The sequence below is a fragment of the Melanerpes formicivorus genome, unplaced genomic scaffold (assembly GCF_026170545.1).
Source record: "Melanerpes formicivorus ecotype bairdi unplaced genomic scaffold, bMelFor1.0.p_v2 SCAF_29, whole genome shotgun sequence".
In the NCBI taxonomy this organism is placed as follows: domain Eukaryota; kingdom Metazoa; phylum Chordata; class Aves; order Piciformes; family Picidae; genus Melanerpes; species Melanerpes formicivorus.
In genome coordinates, this window is record NW_027142381.1 from 9,453,038 (window position 1) to 9,467,166 (window position 14,129).

The 14,129-nt window shown below is 60.8% G+C and overlaps 1 protein-coding gene across 1 annotated transcript; it reads right to left on the bottom strand.

The window, feature by feature from the left end:
• Positions 1 to 5,949: 5,949 nt before the first annotated feature.
• MRPS23 (mitochondrial ribosomal protein S23) lies at positions 5,950 to 8,648 on the bottom strand. Its single transcript, XM_068154945.1, has 5 exons — positions 8,553 to 8,648; positions 8,055 to 8,222; positions 7,391 to 7,468; positions 7,171 to 7,294; positions 5,950 to 6,287 (listed from the first exon to the last, which is right to left on the bottom strand). The coding sequence occupies exons 1-5, from the start codon at positions 8,594 to 8,596 to the stop codon at positions 6,129 to 6,131; spliced, it is 573 nt and encodes a 190-aa protein (XP_068011046.1). The 5' UTR covers positions 8,597 to 8,648; the 3' UTR covers positions 5,950 to 6,128.
• Between the last annotated feature and the right edge of the window lie 5,481 nt (positions 8,649 to 14,129).

The window sequence follows — 14,129 nt, forward strand, 5'->3', positions numbered from 1 at the left end:
GGTCTGCTGCCAGCAGTGGGGCCAGAGCTCGCTGGGAGGGGGCCAGGGGGGCTCCTCGTGGCCGTGCCAGCACCAGCGCAGCCCTCGCACTCCCCTCGCAGCCCAGGCTGAGCCAGGGGGCGCGGTGCAGCCTGCCCTGCCCCCGGTCCTTAGCAAAGTGTTCGTTGAAAGGATTTGTCCTGCAGCAGCCAGGAGCATCCTCACCCCACAGCCAGGTCCCACTGGGGCTCAGCCCCTGCAGCTGACCCAGCCACAGGCAAGCTGAGTAACCAAAAGGATCCAAAAGCTGCCCAAGGAGGAGCAGGTTACTCACAGGTTACTCACAGGTAGGCAGCAGGCAGTTCCTTCTCCCCCAGCCCCCCCTGAGCCCAACCTGCTGTGCTCCTGGGGATGCCCTGAACCTCCCACGGCTCCTTCCTCCTGCTCAGCCCAGGGTGATTGGCCTGCATCTTACTCACCCCAGAGCTGTTGGGCTGGGAATTCCTGCCCCATGAGCACTTCTGGTGCTGCAGCAGCACAACACTGCAGAGAGCACCCCCCCCCCCTTCATTAGAGACGTGTTAATGCACCAACAGGACCAGGCAGACGGCAGGAGCCCACACTGCAGAGGCCTGGCAGCCCCCCTGCAGCCCCCCTTCTGCCTCCCCCTCTCCTGCTCTGGAAACTCAACACACCACAACCTGCAGAGCCTTGCTCAGCTGCCACCTCCATTTTCCTGACAAAGAAGAGGAAATGATGGGAAATGGCTTAATGGCCACGGTGGTGTTGGGCTGCTGGTTGGTCTTGATGATCTCAGAGGTCTTTGCCAGCCTCAGTGATTCTCTGGTTGCATGCCATGCCCAGCTCATCTGCAGACCACCACCCCTGGGCTGCCCCTCCAGGGCAGCACCAAGCCCTGCTCCTCTGGGAACGCCAGGATTTGCCCAAATAAAGGATTCCTGAGTGCAGGTGGTGGCAGGAAGGGTCTCACCCCTGGGTGCCAGAGGCCACCATGCTCCCTGAGAGACCTCAGCAGGTCTTCTCTCAGGTGTGGGGTAACAGAGCAAGCTTAAACCCAGAGTAAGCTCCAGCCAGGATCCCAACAGACAGATTTCTGGAGTACTCCACAGCTCAAAATGGGGCAGCTGAAGACCAAATGTGTGGGGGTGCAGGTGAGGGTGGCCCCAGCCAATCTCTCTCTCACATGGGGCCACATCTTTAAGCATGAAATGTTTCATTACCTGCTTTGATGACCTCGGCATTGGCAGGGTCACTCCAGCTGCTTGCCAGCAAAGCTGATGAATTCTGCTGGCTGCTGCAGACAAGATCTGATCCCATTAAACCCTTAGTTCTCTTGCCCTCACCCAGAAACAGAGGATAATCTGCGACCAACAGCGTGTCAGAGACATGCCACCTCCCAGTGCCACGGCCTGGCTGTGCCAAAGGGGTTGGGCACTGCTGGAGGGGGACAGCTGCCCCAGGATTCAGTGCCCAGGCTCAGAGCCTGCTCCCACAGCCCTGAACTGTGGGTCCAGAGGTGTTTGCTCCAGTGGGACACATGCTGCAGGCAAGCACTTGACACTGTTCAGCAAAGCACCACCCTGAGGAGTGCTGTGGCATTCCTAGGAGCTGTACAGAAGGGTTTGGGCTGGAAGGGACCTCTAAAGGTCGTCCAGTCCAGCCCAAGCTGTACAAGGAGATCAATCACAAACACAGCAGCTTTGCTACCAAGGCTTCTCCACCCTCCAAAGCAAGCTGCTAGAGAGCAGCCAGAGTCCTTCATCCTACAATTCCCAGCTGAGGCCCACAGGTTTAGGAACTGACCCTGGGAGGCCTCCAGCCTGGCTTTCCGAGCCAAGGGGGCTGCTGACCGCCTGCCATTGTCCTGCCTTTGGGATGCCTCAAGGAGTGAGGAACCTTGTAACTGATACCTTGGCATTTATTGTCCCTGAAAATAGCCTGGCAGTCAGAGGGAGGAACTGCTGCACACAGTGCTCATCTTGCAGGAGGAAGGAGGTCAGCAGTTTAGCCCAGGAAAGGTCACACTCTGCTCCACAATGGTCTGCAGGACAGAGAGGCAGCAGAAGCTTCACTCCGAGTCATTACTGAGTGTGACACTGGCAGGGACAGGGCTGCCCAGCAGGAAGGGAATTTTCTGGCTGCCAGGAGCTGCCCTGCAAAGGCAAATGGCAAGGGGCACAGTCACAGCCATGTCCTTCATCCACAAACCCCAGGAGCAGCTTTGCCTTCCCTGGGCAGGGCCAAAGGCCAGCGCTGGGACTCTCAGTCCCCTGAGGCTCTTCCCCCACCCCGGTTCCCGCAGTGCCTCCTGGATGCCACCGGCTGGGCACCCCCAAGCACCCCAGGGTGAGCACAGCATCAGGGAATGGCTTGAGTTCACAGGGATCTGAAAGATCACCCAGCTCCAACAGCCCTGCAGTGAGCAGGGACATCTCCCACTAGCCCAGGCTGCTCAGAGCTTCCCCAGCCTGATGTTAAACACCCCCAGGGGTGAGGTGTCTACAGCTTCTCTGGACAGACTCTCACCACAGTCACAGCAAAGAACTTCTTCCTAGTGGCTAATCTACATCTGCCCTGCTCTAGTTTGAAACAACCCCAGCTCACAGCAGAGCTGTCCCACCCTCTGATCATGTTCATGACCTCCTGTGGACCTCATTCCACAGGTCCCTGTCTGCTGAGGACTCCAGAGCTGGGCACAGTGCTCCGGATGAGCTCTTGCCAGGGCAGAGCAGAAGAATCACCTCTCCTATCACGCACCAGCCCCCGGGAACATGGAAGGGTACAAGGGACCAAGAGCGGCGCGGGGTGGAAGCTCTGGAGGCCGGGAGCGAGGTTTCTCCCTGGCACCGTCCCGCAGGAGCCAGCCGAGGCTGGCGGCAGCGCCCAGCCGGGGGCCGGCGGCGGAGCTCGGCTCCCACCTAGCGGGGAGCCCCGGGGCGGCGGGGGCTGCCCGGTCCCTCCGGCCGGGAGCCTGCTCCTGACGGGCTGCCGGGGAAACGCTTGATAAATAACGAATCGCTCACCGCGGGCTCCGGCCCAGAACCTTTTAACTACAGGAGGTGAGATGCTCCAAGGTCACGGCGGGGTCGGAGCTCCAGCAGACGCAGCCAAACAGGCACAGAGCACTGGGCTGGCTTCTGTGTCCTCCTAACTGCACCAAGCACCTCACAGAGCCAGGGAATGCTTTGGGCAGGAAGAGCTGTTTCAGATCGTTGAGTTCAAGCCTTAGCCCAGCACTGCCAGGTCACCACCAAGCCGTGGCCCTCAGCACCACAGACCCCTGCAGGGATGGGGACTCCACCACTGCCCTGGGCAGCCTGGGCCAACCCCATGCCCACCCTAAACCTCCCCTGGTGGAACTCAAGGCCATTTCCTCCTTCCCTGTGGCTTGGTTCTTAGGAGAAAAGATCAATCCTCACCTGGCTCCAACCTCCTTTCAGGCAGTTGTAGAGAGCCTGAAGGTCTCCCCACAGCCTCCTCTTCTCCAGGCTGAACCACCCCAGTGCCCTCCGCTGCTGCTCACCAGACCTCTTCTCCAGACCCTCCAGCAGCTTCGCTGTCGTTCTCCACTCCAGCTCTCAAGGTCCTTCTTGATGGGAGGGCCCCAGCTGATGGCAGTATTTGAGGTGCAGCCTGGTGCTCACAGCCTTTTGCAATCAGCTCCTCATTGTCCACCAGCCCTAACGAGCCCACAGCGCAGATCTCCACCCCGCACCCAGCCGAAACCTGCCGGAACCCTCCCGGGCCGGCCCTGCCCCGAGAGCTCCCGAGCAGTAATGTCTTCATTCACACCACATGAGAGCTCCCAGCTTCCCTCCCAGCACCCAGCAGCGGCTGCAGCTGGGACTGCTCTGCCTGGGGAGCCACCCCAGGGACTTTCCTCAACACCAAAGAGAAGAGAAAAATCTTTCCAACTTTTTCTGTGGTCTGCTCTGCAGAGGAGCTCGCTCAGGGCACACTGAGAGGCTGCTGCCCTCGACTGCCTCCTGATTTAGTGTCAGAGGACTAACAGAGGGCAGAGCCAAGCTGGGTAGCGGTGGAAGGGTGAAGCCAGATCCAGCAGAAAGCAGAGGGAAAAGCTCTTCAAGTCATGTTGGGGAAACAAAGGGCAGGAGACCACCAAGGCGTGAATGAAAGGAGCAAGAGAGCTCCTGCAGGCTCTTGCATCCAACTCCCCAGCACTTCCCCTCCCAGCTGCTTCCATTTGCAATCCTTGGCAAGCTCAGAGCATCACCAACAGTTAAACAGCAAAACAGAAAGCTAAGAAATGAAACAAAACAAAGGCAAAGCAGCAAAGCTGCAGCGTGGAGGGCAGGGAGCTCTTGGTCTCTCCTCCCTTGGGCTGGACATAGCTCAGGGCCAGGCTGGAAGGGACCCCAAGGATCACTGCTCCAACCCTTCTAGGTGATAGAGTTGGGATGAGCTGGCCCAGCAGCCTGCCAAGCTGAGCCTCCCAAGTGCCCCATGCAGGGGACTCCGCTGCTGCCCTTGGGAGGGGATTCCAGGGTCTGGCTGTGCTCCTGGGGAAACATTTCCTCATGGTGAAAAATTGCTTGGCCCAAGCCAGAACATTGAGAAGGGAAATTCACATCCCAGCAGCTCACCTCAGCCCCACAGGAGAGGGGGGGAGACTGCCCCAGAGCCAAGGGCCTGCTACCATCAACTCATTTCAGGTCTCCTCTCAGTGCTGCTCCACACCAAGCCTCATTTAGTGCATTTTTGTCACATTTACATGAAAACTCATCTTAGTTCTGACCCACTGCTTCCAGAAGTGGGACACTGGATGCATGGCCACCCCCTAGACCGAGCTTCATGCAGCATGGTCACCCCTGAGGGGCTGCCCTGCCTGCACCTAGGGCAGCAATTCCTGCTCCTCCCCAGGGCAGAGCCTTGCTGGGGCAGGAGTAGGTGGAACCAAGGTCAGCTGTGGAAGCAGATCCCCCTGAGCTCACAGCTGCAGCTGTGCTGAGACAGAGAGGTTTGTTCTCTATAATCAAACCTGGCACTCCTCTAGAGTTACAGCACTGAGTTGGGAATGAAGCTTGACCTTCCCAGGATCACTGAAGTGACTCTGCTGTAATTGCAGCACTAATGAGAAGTGAAGTCACCCAAACACCCCCCAGGGCTTTCTGAAGCCTCCTTTCCCCCACCAGGAAATGCAGGCTGCTAACAGAGGCTTCCTGCATGCATGCAGCAGAAGCACCACTGAATGGCCTCATGGAGGTGCCAGGAGGCAGGTCCCAGAGCTGAGGGAAAGGCTCTCTTTGTCCTTGGAGGGGAGAGATTTGTTGATGTGGTTTGCACCTGCTGGTGCTGGGGGTGGCTTTAGAGAAAAACAGAAACAAAGGAAAACAAAGAAAGGGAAAACAGAAACAGAAGTGGGGAAACCACAAACAGGAATGAAAACAAAGGGGGAACATAAGAGGGGAGGGAAAGAAAAACACAGAAGGGGAGGGAAAGACAAGAGGAGGAGAAAAATACAGCCACAGAAAGAGAAGGAAAGTACAAACATGAACAAGATGATTGGATTTCAAACAGCCCAAAGCTTCACCAGCAAACAAGCCAGGCACTGGAGTCTGCAGGCAGGGGAAGGACAACTCAGGGAAGCAGCTGAGAGCATCTCCCACAGCATCCTCACAGCAGGACTGAGCTGGTGTGGGCTGGGGGCTCAGGGAGCGGTGTCCAGCGACAGGACAAGGGGCAAGGGGTGCAGGCAGGAGCAAGCACAGGAGGGGCCACAGGAACAAAAGGGAAAACTCTGTGAGGCTGCTGGAGCCCTGGAGCAGGCTGCCTGAGGGGTTGTGGAGCCTCCTTCTCTGGAGACTTTCCAAAGCCACCTGGATGTGCTCCTGCTCTGGCAGGGGGGTGGGCTGGACGATCTTTCAAGCTCCCACCCCTAACACTCTGTGATCTTTACAGTGGCAAATCAGACTCCTGAAGAGACAGAACTTCCCTTTCTTGAAGGAAGTGTTTAATTTTCCAACTCTCCACCGTCAACCTTGAAGGAAAAATTCTTGTCTCCCATTTTACAACTGGGGAGATGGAAGAAGAGGAGTGAGGCTCTTGTTCAGACATGATGAGCATGGAAGGCACTGGAGACACCTGAGGCCTCTCCCCTGCCCAGGCTCTTAGGAGGGCAATGGGTTTTCCTTCTGTGCTTCTGCCAGCTGAGGTTTCTGCTCCTCCTGGTCTTTCTTCTTGTCCTGCAGCTCCTCCAGCACAGCATGAAGCTGCAGGTGCAATGCAGAGTCCCTGGTGTCAACATCCTGGTGAATCTGTTGTGCTACCTGCAGTTAAGAGACAGACCATCCCCAAACACTAAGGTGAGCACAGCATCCTTGGGAGAACAGGAATCTTCCTGTGGTTGGGATGAAAATCAACTGCAGCTCTTCCCCAAGCACCACCAGTCCAGTGGCACCCTGAAGTCATCAAAACCCCAAGCCCCAAAGCCCTCCAGCAGTGCAGGTCACACCCCACTGCAGCACAGCAGCTCCTCACCCAGCCAGCACCTCAGGCAGAGCCCAAGAGAGGAGACTGGAATTGTCAGCCCTGCATGGCCTGCATTCTGGAGGTGTTCTGAGGAAAGGCTGACAGAGTTAGGGTAGTTCAGCCTGGACAGAAGGCTCCAGGGAGACCTTCTGGTAGCCTTTGAGGACTTAGAGGGACCAGTCAGGAAGGTGGGGACAGACTTTTGAGCAGGGCCTGCTGTGATAGGACAAGGGGTGAGAGTTTGAACTAAGAGAGGGAGATTTAGACTGGAGAGAAGGAAGCAGATTGCAGAACAAGAAGGAGAGAGCTTAGACTAAGGATTAAAAAGGGATGGAAAAGTTTTACCTTCAAACCAGCAGAGGTTTGCTTTGACCCCCTGCTCCCCTAGGGATAACACAGATAGGTGATAGGAGTCCACACTGCCAAGTGCTTTACACAGACACGCCAAGGGATGCTTTTAACACACTGAAGAGTTAAATCTTTCACCCCCAGAACCAGTACCTCCCTTCTGTCACACTCACCACCAAGAGAAAAGGTCACTTGGCACAGCAAAGACAACCTCACCCCAGCCAGCAGGGGCATGTCCTGCTGAGATTCACTCACACCAACTCAACATTGAGAGCCTGGAAGTGAAGTGCTTTGAATGCCCTGGCCAAGGAACTCTGAGCATTCCATACTCACTTTATCTGTTCCTCTCCTCTGCAAGACGATCCCTCTGGCCAGAAGGGCTTTGCCTGTTTCATCAAACAGTTTCTCCTCTTCAATCTTTCCTTCTTCTTTCAGCTCATTGTATTTCTCAACAAACCTGGATTCCAAGGGTGCATTTTCATTCTCACCAACACCATCTTGGGCTCACTGACTCAGCAGCAGGGGACAAGCCTCAGCTGCACACAAATCTTACCTCTGGCAAGTCGATTTGTAGTTTGATTGTGAGAGGTCAAAAGGCCTTGGACCACTGCCATAAATTCTGTAAAACTGCCTATCAAACAGACAAACAAAGCAAGCAATTAAATAGTTGCATCTTGCAAACCTGAAGGGAGCTTCGTCTTCCAAACACAGCAAAATCAGTTTCAGTTTTTATCTCCATCTCGAGCCAGAGGGATGTGTCTTGGAGGAAGTAACATCAGGCAATTCAGCCTGCCACAGAAAGCATCACAGCTGCTCCTCCTTTCCCATCACACACAGTGGTTTGTCCCAGGATTTTCAATTGTTTTACTGAATTCCAGCCCCTCTCCACCACCGGGGGTGACACAAAGGTGCACTGGAACTTCTTCACCTTCTGAATACCCGGGAGATCACACAGCCCAGCCGCCTGACACACACAGCCCAGCCGCCTGACACACACAGCCCAGCCGCCTGACACACACAGCCCAGCCGCCTGACACACACAGCCCAGCCGCCTGACACAGCCTCTCTGCAACGCCAGCTGTAAGCCAGCGGAGGAGGCGCCGCTGGAAGCGCCAGGGCGGGCAGCCCTGTGCCCTCCGCGGGGACACTGGCAAGGGGCGAGGAAGGTCTCCGGCGAAGGGCGGGGCCGAGGCAGCCCTCCTTGGGCGGCAACTCACGCTCGCACTTGGTCCTCCTGGTAGAAGATGGGAGGGATGACGTCCTTCACCTTGCCGTAGCGCGGCCGCGGCACCCGGTAGAGCGGCTCCCGCGGCGGGGGGAAGGCGGCGTAGACGTCGAACCACAGCGGCTTCTGGATCACCCCCATGCGGAGCAGGTTCCGAGTCCTGCCGGGGAACAGCAGCTCAGGGAACAGCGGCTCAGGGCACACGCGAACCGCCGGGCCCCGGACCCCGCGCCGGGCCCCGGACCCCGCGCCGGGCCCCGGACCCCGCGCCGGGCCCCGGACCCCGCGCCGGGCCCCGGACCCCGCGCCGGGCCCCGGACCCCGCGCCGGGCCCCGGACCCCGCGCCGGGCCCCGGACCCCGCGCCGGGCCCCGGACCCCGCGCCGGGCCCCGGACCCCGCGCCGGGCCCCGGACCCCGCGCCGGGCCCCGGACCCCGCGCCGCCCCCCGTCCCGGCTCCCCCCCGCGCACGGCCGCCCGCACTCCGCACCGGCTGAACACGCTCCCAGTCTTATGCAAGCGGCTGCCCGCCATGGCGGCCGCGCCTGCCCCGGCCCCGCCCCTGGCAGCGCCCCGCCCACCGGAACCGGAAGCGGCTCCGAGCGGCCGCCGGGGCAGGCGGTCACGAGCCGAGGGACGACAGCGCCCAGGCGTGGCCAGCCGATGGCCGAGCAGGGGCTCAGCCGGATCGAGCATCCCCGCCTTGCGCATGAAGGGTCCTCCCTTGCCCCAGCGCCAACACGCGGGGGTCCCCGGGGCACGCGGGGTTCCCCGGGGCGCGCGGGGGTCCCCGGGGCTCTTTCCCTGGGGCTGGCGGGTTCCAGCACGGGCAGGCGCGGGAGTCCCGCGGACTGAGTGAAGCTCCATCTCCGCGGGAGGCTTCTGACCTGGGGGAGGTTACAGCACTTGGACCCCCAGCCCGGGTCATGCCCCCGCCCAGGGCTCAGGTGTGTCGCCAGCTGGGGGTTCTATCCAGCACCCCGTGCCCATGTCGTGTCCCCCCGAGCAGTCGGGACAGAGGCAGCTCCCCGCACAAACCCAGCAGCTCTGCCACGTCAGACTCCGGGGGAGAGCAGGGCTGGAGCCCAGCAGCCACCACTGAAACCTTCACCCCCAGACACCCACACCAGCAGCAGCTCCCAGCACCCACCCTCTGCTTCCCAGTAACAGCCACCCCTCTGAGCCGGGAGCTTGGTGCCAGGGGACAGAGCTTGGCTCCGGGGGGCTGGGGATGGAGCAGCAGGGGTGGGGGGCACAGCCCTCCAGGAGGTGCTGTGGACCGGCAGAAAGGAAGGGCCACGTCTTAAATCAGCAGAGTCCTCCTCGAACGAATCCCGGCATAAGGACACCAGCTGTGCTTCCCTGAGATCTCCTGGCCCGAGGGTCGTGAGCGGCACCAAGCCCCCAGCAGCTGTCACCGAGCAGCCCCTGCCGGGCAGCCTGGCTCCCGGCTCCGGTTTCTGGTGGAGCCACCGGGGCTGCCCTGCTGCCAGCCCTGGCTGATGGGGGAGGACAGCTGCCCGGGACAAGGGGGACAGCCCCAAGGAAGGGAGGTGCTGCTGCCCGCGCTGGCTGGCCCCACCGGGAGGGATGTGCCAGGGGCTGCTGTTGCCAGCTGTGCTTCCACGTCCGCAGGGATGCCAGCGCTGAGCCACTCACTCCAAGGAGGACACTGAGGGCTGGAGCAGTCCCAGAGGAGCGCAGCAAAGATGGGGAAGGGTCTAGAGAGCAGGGCTGGGGAGGAGCAGCTGAGGGAGCTGGGAGTGTGTAGTCTGGAGACGAGGAGGCTGAGGGAAGCCCTCATTGCTCTCTACAGCAGCCTGGAGGGAGGCCGGAGCCGGGTGGGCAGCCCCAGCACTGCCTGCTGGCCCCGGGAGGTGGCAGCAGATGGTGCCCGGCCAGCACAGCCCCAGCCCGCACAGCCCCAGCCCGCACAGCCCCAACCAGCACAGCCCCAGCCCGCACAGCCCCAGCCCGCACAGCCCCAGCCAGCACAGCCCCAGCCAGCACAGCCCCAACCAGCACAGCCCCAGCCCGCACGGCCCCAGCCCGCACGGCCCCAGCCAGCACGGCCCCAGCCCGCACAGCCCCGGCCCGCACAGCCCCAACCAGCACAGCCCCAGCCCGCACAGCCCCAGCCCGCACAGCCCCAGCCCGCACAGCCCCAACCAGCACAGCCCCAGCCAGCACAGCCCCAGCCCGCACAGCCCCAGCCAGCACAGCCCCAGCCCGCACAGCCCCAGCCCGCACAGCCCCAGCCAGCACAGCCCCAGCCAGCACAGCCCCAGCCCGCACAGCCCCAGCCCGCACAGCCCCAGCCAGCACAGCCCCAACCAGCACAGCCCCAGCCCGCACGGCCCCAGCCCGCACAGCCCCAGCCAGCACGGCCCCAGCCCGCACGGCCCCAGCCAGCACGGCCCCAGCCCGCACAGCCCCAGCCAGCACAGCCCCAGCCCGCCGCATTTACCTTGCTTTGTAAGACCCAGCAGCTACACCCAGGCTCTCTCCTGTGCAAACAGCCTTGCCCCTGCCAGCGCTGCCACCAGCCCGGCCCTAGAAGTGCCTGGCAGCGAGCAATGCCTGGTCACTAGGTGCAGCCCTTAGCCTGGGAATCAGCTGATGCGGGGGGGGGGGGGGGGGAACCATCCCTCCTTCCACTCCTTCCAGCCTTGGGAAGGAAGGGGGCAGTAAATTTCCACGGCAGACTGAGGGCCAGCAGGTATCAACGCCAGGCTGAAGCACCTCCAGCCTTCATCCTCCTCTGAGCATAGCTGCCCTCAGCCCTGGGCTGCTCTCAGCTGCTTCAAAGAGAGTTTTGAAAGAACAAAACAAAACAACCTTGCCCCTGCAGAGCAGAAGGATTCAAAAGGGAGTCGCTGGGACTGCTCCAAGGCTGCATCTGAGCTGCTCAAAGGCCTGGGCAGCCCTGGGGCTTTTCATCTCTTGGAGAACGCCCTGGCTCCCCGGGGGCTGCCACCGCTTGCTTGGCTGCGGTGGGAAGGCAGCATCCAGGACTCCTCCAGCATTTCAATGCTTCTGACATTTAAGGCAAGAACTCCTTGACCTTCTCCAGCATTTTCCTTCACAGGGAAGGCTTCCAAGCCACACATGAGGCTGGGGAGCTCTAATCCTGCCAGCGCCCCAGAGCTGCCCCTGGGCAGCTGGCGCAGGACAGGCGGATTCCAGCCTCCTGCCCTCGAGTGGGAGGGATGCTCCAAGTGCCCCCTGGCCCTGCCACTGCCACCCACGAAGCACCAGCACCAGCCCCAGCACATAACCCTCCTCCTGCAAGCTATGGACTGCCCAGGGCGAGGGGAGGTGAAGGTCTGGAGCCATCCCCACGGTGCACAGCCCCTCCAGAGCCACACAGCCTTGCCTGGTCTGTATGGGGAGGGATTCCCCAAGGGCAGCTCAGCCTGGACAGGCCCAAAGTCTCTCTTCACCCCAAAATGAAGGGCTAGAGACCAGGGGTTTGGGTGCTGGCTGGGGACACAGGGCCAGCTCCTCTAAGTGGGGACTGACAAGCACCTGCCCTCCCCTCACACATGGCACAAACCTTCCTCATCTTTGGGTTTCTTGTTGCTTTTTGAGCCTCCAAGGAATTCCTCCTCGAAGTTTCCCTCCTCCAGCCTGTGGCAGGGAAGACAAAGGGGAAGCCAAGCACAGACCCAGCAGGCAGTGCCCTAGGGGAGTGATGCTGGGACCAGCCCCCCCAGGGGCAATTCCACCACCACCATCCAGCTCCACACTCTCTCACTTCACAGACCTGTGATGCCACCAGCTTGGTGTGGAGACAAAACAGCCAAGCACAGGCAGGTGTTAAGAGTACAACAGGACTTTATTATAGGAATTGCTATTAAACATCTCTTAAGAAAAAACACCTCACCTCTGGAGAGCAATTCTAAAGCAGCAACACTCACTCACACCACAGACTGGTTTGGTTTGCTCTCTTGAAACCATTTAGTAGAGAAGTGATACAAACATCACTGAGAGTTGTACATTTTGATCTCAGAAATGCATTTTGGCTTCCAAGCCAGTTTTTCAGTGGCCCTCCCTACTCCTCAGACCTCACTGTTAGGTCTCCTCCTTGGTTTTTTTCCTGAAGGACATAAAAATCCTTTCAGCCTCCCTTAGAACGATGCTTGGTGCCTCCAAGGTATCTTGCAATGGCTACAGAGTGACATCACCCCGAGAGGCTTCCCCAGCCCAGGCTAATTAAGGGTGAGTCCTTAGACCTTGTTAGCATCCCCAAGCCCCTGCAAAGCACCTGCTGCCCGCCCCGTGCTCATGGGCACCCTGCCCACTGAGGGTGCTGGACCCTTCGTGGTTAGGATGCTGCCAAATGCACACACACAGAGAGAACCTTTCCTGGCAGGGGACAGGGAGCTGAGGGTTCACAGCCACCACGTGCAGCGAGCAGAGGTTGTGCAGTGACTCCCACCCCCTCCCCACGGCCCCCACACTGCTTGTCCTCTCCCCATTTCCACACAGGATCACAGCCTGGCACCGCTGGGTCCCAGCTGGCACCGGGAGCAGATGATGCTGGACACCCCAGGACCATGCTTGGCCACCCCAGCCTGAGCCTAAAGCAGAGGCAGCTGCCTCTGGGCTCCTCTCCAGCAGCCAGCTGGGCTAAAGAGGCAACCGGGGGGCAACCTGTTCCCTGAAAGCCTGGCTGAGCAGAGGGGAGAGGAGGAGCAGCAGCATCACCCCCACCCCACTGGCTGCTGCTGCGGGCAGCAGTTGCAGCAGGACTGACCTGGGAGATGAGATGGAACTGTGGCTTGCCCAGCAGCAGCCTGCCCAGGGGAGCTCAGCACCATCCTCCACAGCTGAATGCAGCCCGAAGCAGCTCATCCTCCGGCAGGGACAGGAGCACAGCAGACCCCCCCACGGGCCGGGCAGTAAGAAGATGCTGCAGGCACCGGGGTCCAAGTGCTTGGCTGCCTCTCCTCCCCATGCACCAGCCCAGCCCTCCAGTAACGACCTCCTGGTCTGGGAGAAGCAGAATTTCCTTCCCAAGCAGTTTCCTCCCCACAAGAGCCTGAGCTGCTGCCCTGCACTGCTGCCGCTTCCTGCCCGGCACTGCTGCCCTGCACTGCCGCCCTGCACTGCTGCCCGGCTCTGCTGCCCGGCACTGCTGCCGCTTCCTGCCCGGCACTGCTGCCGCTTCCTGCCCTGCACTGCCGCCGCTGCCGCCGCCGCTTCCTGCCCGCGTGGAAACTGCGCTGGAAGTGAAGCCCTCGGCAGCTAAGCGGCACTGGAACAGGGACAGCCTGAGCTGCTTCCAAGCTTGACTTTCCTCCAAATACGCAGAGAGCTGCTCTGGACTGGGAGGGAGTCACAGCAGCCTCTGACGGAGCCCAGAGCCAGCCGAGGGCAGGGAAGGAGCTCCTCCTCTCGCCACACCAGGCTGGGAATGAAGTCCCACCCAGGGACTAAAGGATCTCCTGTTCCCAGCTCCACACTTAGCCTCGTGTACCCCGAGCCAGGGGGCACACAGCCCTCCTGCAGGCACCCAGCCCGGTGCAGGGTGTGCAGCGCCCCTCCAGCACCAGCCTCCACCTGCCAGCCGGGCACACGGCAGGGAGCAGGCACAGAGCCTCCCAGTGCCACTGGAGATGGCTCCAACCCCTCAGCTGCACTGCCATGGCTCCCGGGGTGCTCCTCAGCCCTTCCTGCAGAAGAGGAGGAGCAGACTCCACTGCCGGGCTCGGCTGGGGGGTGACTGCTGCTGCTTTGAGCTGAGCAGCCCAAAGCTCGCTGGCACCTCAAGATGCTGCCAGCCCAGCACATCCCGCCCTCACCCTCCACACTCCAGGGTTTGGCCAAGCTCCGGTGCTGCCAGGAGCACTTCCTGTGTGAATGAGACACTGCCGGGACCCTGCAGCCCCAAACAGCCTCCTCACAGCAGCCTCAGACCCCTCACAGCAGCCTCAGACCCTCCATAGCAGCCTCAGACCCCCCAGAGCAGCCTCAAACCCCCCAGAGAAGCCTCAGACACCTCAGAGCAGCCCCAGACGCCTCAGAGCAGCCTCAGACCCCCCAGAGCAGCCTCAAACCCCTC